The following is a 3,714-nucleotide window of genomic DNA, read 5'->3' as shown; positions in this document are numbered from 1 at the left end:
AGAGTTAAGAATGATTGAACACCTAAGAGGGGGAGGGATGAATTAGGTGTACCTTTAAAACACAAGTAAAAACTATTAAGTACTAACTTGAGGAACTTAATGAATAATAAGTGATGGGGCATATTCTGCACCGCTGACCAAGTCAACATGATTGAGCAAGGTCAAAGATATCCACAGCAAGTCAACGACTTGGACAATCTAGCCGATGCAGCCCATCGGCCCGTCAGCCCGGGTCTCGGCATGGTAACCTGCCAGCCGGGACACATATCCGCGTACTCATATCCAAGACCCCTCGGCGGCGAGTCAACAGGATCCGCCGGCCAGCCATAGGCCCCTCGGCCGAGGGGTAGATCAGTCTTTCCACCTGCTAGCCACTTGGCCACTTGGCCACTGCGTGACAAAAGGTGAAAGCCTATAAATACTCCTCAACCTTCATTGAGGAAACGATCCAACTAATCCACGACTAAACCTAAATACACTATTCATCTGGTAATATCTTCCTTATCTCTCTACAATACACATTCAGCCAAGTAACAACTTATCTCTTAAGTTTACTGACTTGAGCGTCGGAGTGAGTACGCTTGGCAAAAAGCCAAGCCCTCAGTTCGTTCATTGTTGCAGGAGAGGCCGCGAGGAACGATTGAGACCAAAGGAGAATCCAACTCAAGACATCATTCAACAAGCCACGGGTGGTAACTATACTTGATCTGGAATTACACCCGGAACAATAAGTTCACAAGATGTACAGCAGGTTTATGCAACAGTATGATGGACTGTTGCACAGCACTGACAACGAGATAGGTAGATAAAAACGCAAAGGATAAACGAATGTAAAAGTAAATAAACAAACAAGACGATGTTTAAAAAATTGGTTCAGCTCCTACTCCGAAGCCTACGTCCAACCGTTATTTTATTGCTTGTTTAGAAATTTACTCAAACTTAACTAAACCCCTTACAATGAAAATAACTCGCCAACCTACTCCGGTTGCAATTGTTTGAAGCTACTCCGCTTCAAGACTTTCCCTTGCTCAAAGCTACTCCGCTTCAAGACTTAAAGTTCTATCTCAACGGTTTACAGAGTCAAAATCTCAGTGGTTGGTTTACAGAGTCAAAATCTCAGTGGTTCACTTAAGAACATGGAGATTATAATTAAGACCTAAACACGAGAATCATTGAACATATTCTTTTATGCAACAGTGAAGCGAAGAACTGATACTTGGAGATTTTAGAGCTTTGAAAAACAAGTGAAGACTTTTGAAACAGAAAACAGTTTTGCAAATATTTGAAGAACAAAGCTTAAAATGCTGAAATGATTTTGCAAATGTTTTACAATGAGTGTTCTGAAAAGTCGTACAATAAATGATAAATGAAGTGGACAATTAAAAGTTGAAACCAAACAGCTACTCTTTAGAGTCTGAGTAATAGTAATTCTTGCAAATCAACCAACAAGAGGGAGTCGCATTTGTTATTCACGTTATTGATGTCAAATCCACGGCTCCATATCCATTGTACAAACTAAGCTCTCCAAATAAGTTTTCAAATCCAAGTTACTGCCTCGTTAATCTACCAAGCATCCAAACTTGGCCAATAGCAATAATATTAATGGAATAATTTTCAATGATAAAAGACCTACATGCGAACACTCTCGTCATAGAATACTGGTGTATTCTTGTGCAAGTGAAAAAACCACCTCTTTTGTCTACTGTTCCATAACCCATATGCCAGCATTTTCAGAAAAACAGAAAAAACAAAATCCAAGTAGGTGAATTTTTCCAATCAAGAAAAGAGATAAGTCGATTCATAGCTATCAGTATCACTATCAGGATTATATGGGTCCTTTCCTATCTATTACCGCCTCCGGCTCCCCTTGAAAGATTAAAAGCTTTAAATACCCTTATTTTATAATAGCTTCTCGGAAACACATTGAGTGAATTACCAATAACAGATATTCAGTTAACCATCATTTCTCAGTCTCCATTGTTCATTGTTCGTCATTAAGCCTATATGCAGCAACACACATATTTCTAACAGGCTCCCAAGTTCATCTATGTCGAATGATCGCAATTGTTTTGTAATCGTTACTGCAATTCGCTAAATACCTACAATCAGCCAACATAGCAGAGGATCTTCCTACCATCATCTCATAAGAGTTACTTTACGTTTACAATTTGATCAATTATACCATATCCTCAGTTCCGTCTCTATTACACAACACCAAGCTCTCAGAATACTTTACCGGTTCTACATAACGGCTCATAGATTTTCCAAGTACCTGCACTTGGCAAGTAGTAATATTATAGGAGTACTCCTTATAAACAAGACGGCCACCATCACTTTCACAATATAATACCCTATTTGTTGTTGATCCCATATAATAGAACAAGTCAAAACCATCACTACTTGAAGGACCTGAAAACCATAGAGTCCACTCCCTCTTTCCGCTCTGTTGTTTCAACACCCATATTTTGAAACTAACGGAAGAAATGCAGAAAGTCGCTAGTGATTCCCCAAGAAGAAACAAAGACCTTGAAATAGTATCTACTTCATCCAACGCATGTGGCAGTTCCAAAAAAGTGAAACTTTCCGTATCAAAATCCAGGGAAACAAGATGAGTTGGTTTATCATCTTGATTACTAGTATCTTCGTATGGATCCTTTCCAAGCCAATGAGCTGCCCCCTCACAGAAATAATAGGGCCCAAACAAATGCTCATACCGCAAACAATCAATGTTGTCGAGGCCATTATCCCTAGCAGCCCATTGGTGATCACTAAGTGTATAAACCATAACACGCTTCTTTGGAATCTCTACATCCAAGTTGCTTTCAAATGAGATTGCAATGACTTTATAATCCCCAGTATTAGCCGCAAATCCAAGTACAAAGGTAAAATAATGGTAGCCGGAACAGGAAAGAAGGGGACAAAGGGGAAGTCGCAACGATTTTCTAATACTCGGGTTACATAATCTAAACCAACCATAGAATAAAGCTTTAGAAGGGGACACAAAAAGCAGAGAATGGCATGTTCCATGAAGATAATATGTTTCATTGCTTTTGAAAATCTGGCCAATTTTTCGACGCTTGTCAGACTTACGAAGTGCCAACAAACATCCACTATATCCACGTGGTGGTACCAAACACTCTAGATCTAATAATTTAATCAAATTAGAGTTGTTATTCTTACAAAATTGATGGTGGATTGAAACAAAATCAGGGTTATGGATTATAGAACACCAAGTTTTGCATACACACCTGAATTTCAGTAGGCTTTTGGCTGGCAAATTTACGAGAATTTGGGTCAATATTTCTGGGGGTATGTATTTATTTGAAGATGCTTTACCCATCTTCATCTTCTTGCGATTCATTTTCTGCAGTTGATAGTGTAGAGGATTGAATAGATTTGTATATATTAAGTTAATGATTGAGGTTGCAGTATGTTACAATATATACTAGTATGTCTAACAGAATTAGATTAACCTAAGCTATTAACAAGCTAACAACTGCTATAATATAGGAAGATACATTTGACTAGGATACTAACAATAATATAGAAAAGTAAGGAGAACTAGTAGGCTTCGGTTGAGGCTTCAGTCAATGACTTAGATTGTTTATTCTTAACAGGCTCCCGCAAGATGGACGGCCGGAGGGTGAGTCCAATCTTGGAAGCAAGTAGAAGAAACCGTGAACTTGGTAAGGGCTTGGTTAAGGTGTCGGCTAG

The 3,714-nt window shown here is 39.0% G+C and overlaps 1 protein-coding gene across 1 annotated transcript; it reads right to left on the bottom strand.

Annotated features, from left to right (window-relative positions):
• Positions 1-2,176: 2,176 nt before the first annotated feature.
• LOC141587659 (F-box/kelch-repeat protein At3g06240-like) lies at positions 2,177-3,361 on the bottom strand. Its single transcript, XM_074409134.1, has one exon. The coding sequence runs from the start codon at positions 3,359-3,361 to the stop codon at positions 2,177-2,179; it is 1,185 nt and encodes a 394-aa protein (XP_074265235.1).
• Positions 3,362-3,714: the final 353 nt, after the last annotated feature.

Source organism: Silene latifolia, chromosome 6 (assembly GCF_048544455.1).
Source record: "Silene latifolia isolate original U9 population chromosome 6, ASM4854445v1, whole genome shotgun sequence".
In the NCBI taxonomy this organism is placed as follows: domain Eukaryota; kingdom Viridiplantae; phylum Streptophyta; class Magnoliopsida; order Caryophyllales; family Caryophyllaceae; genus Silene; species Silene latifolia.
Note: the sequence above shows the minus strand (reverse complement) of the source record. Positions and strands in the feature narration are given on the sequence as shown.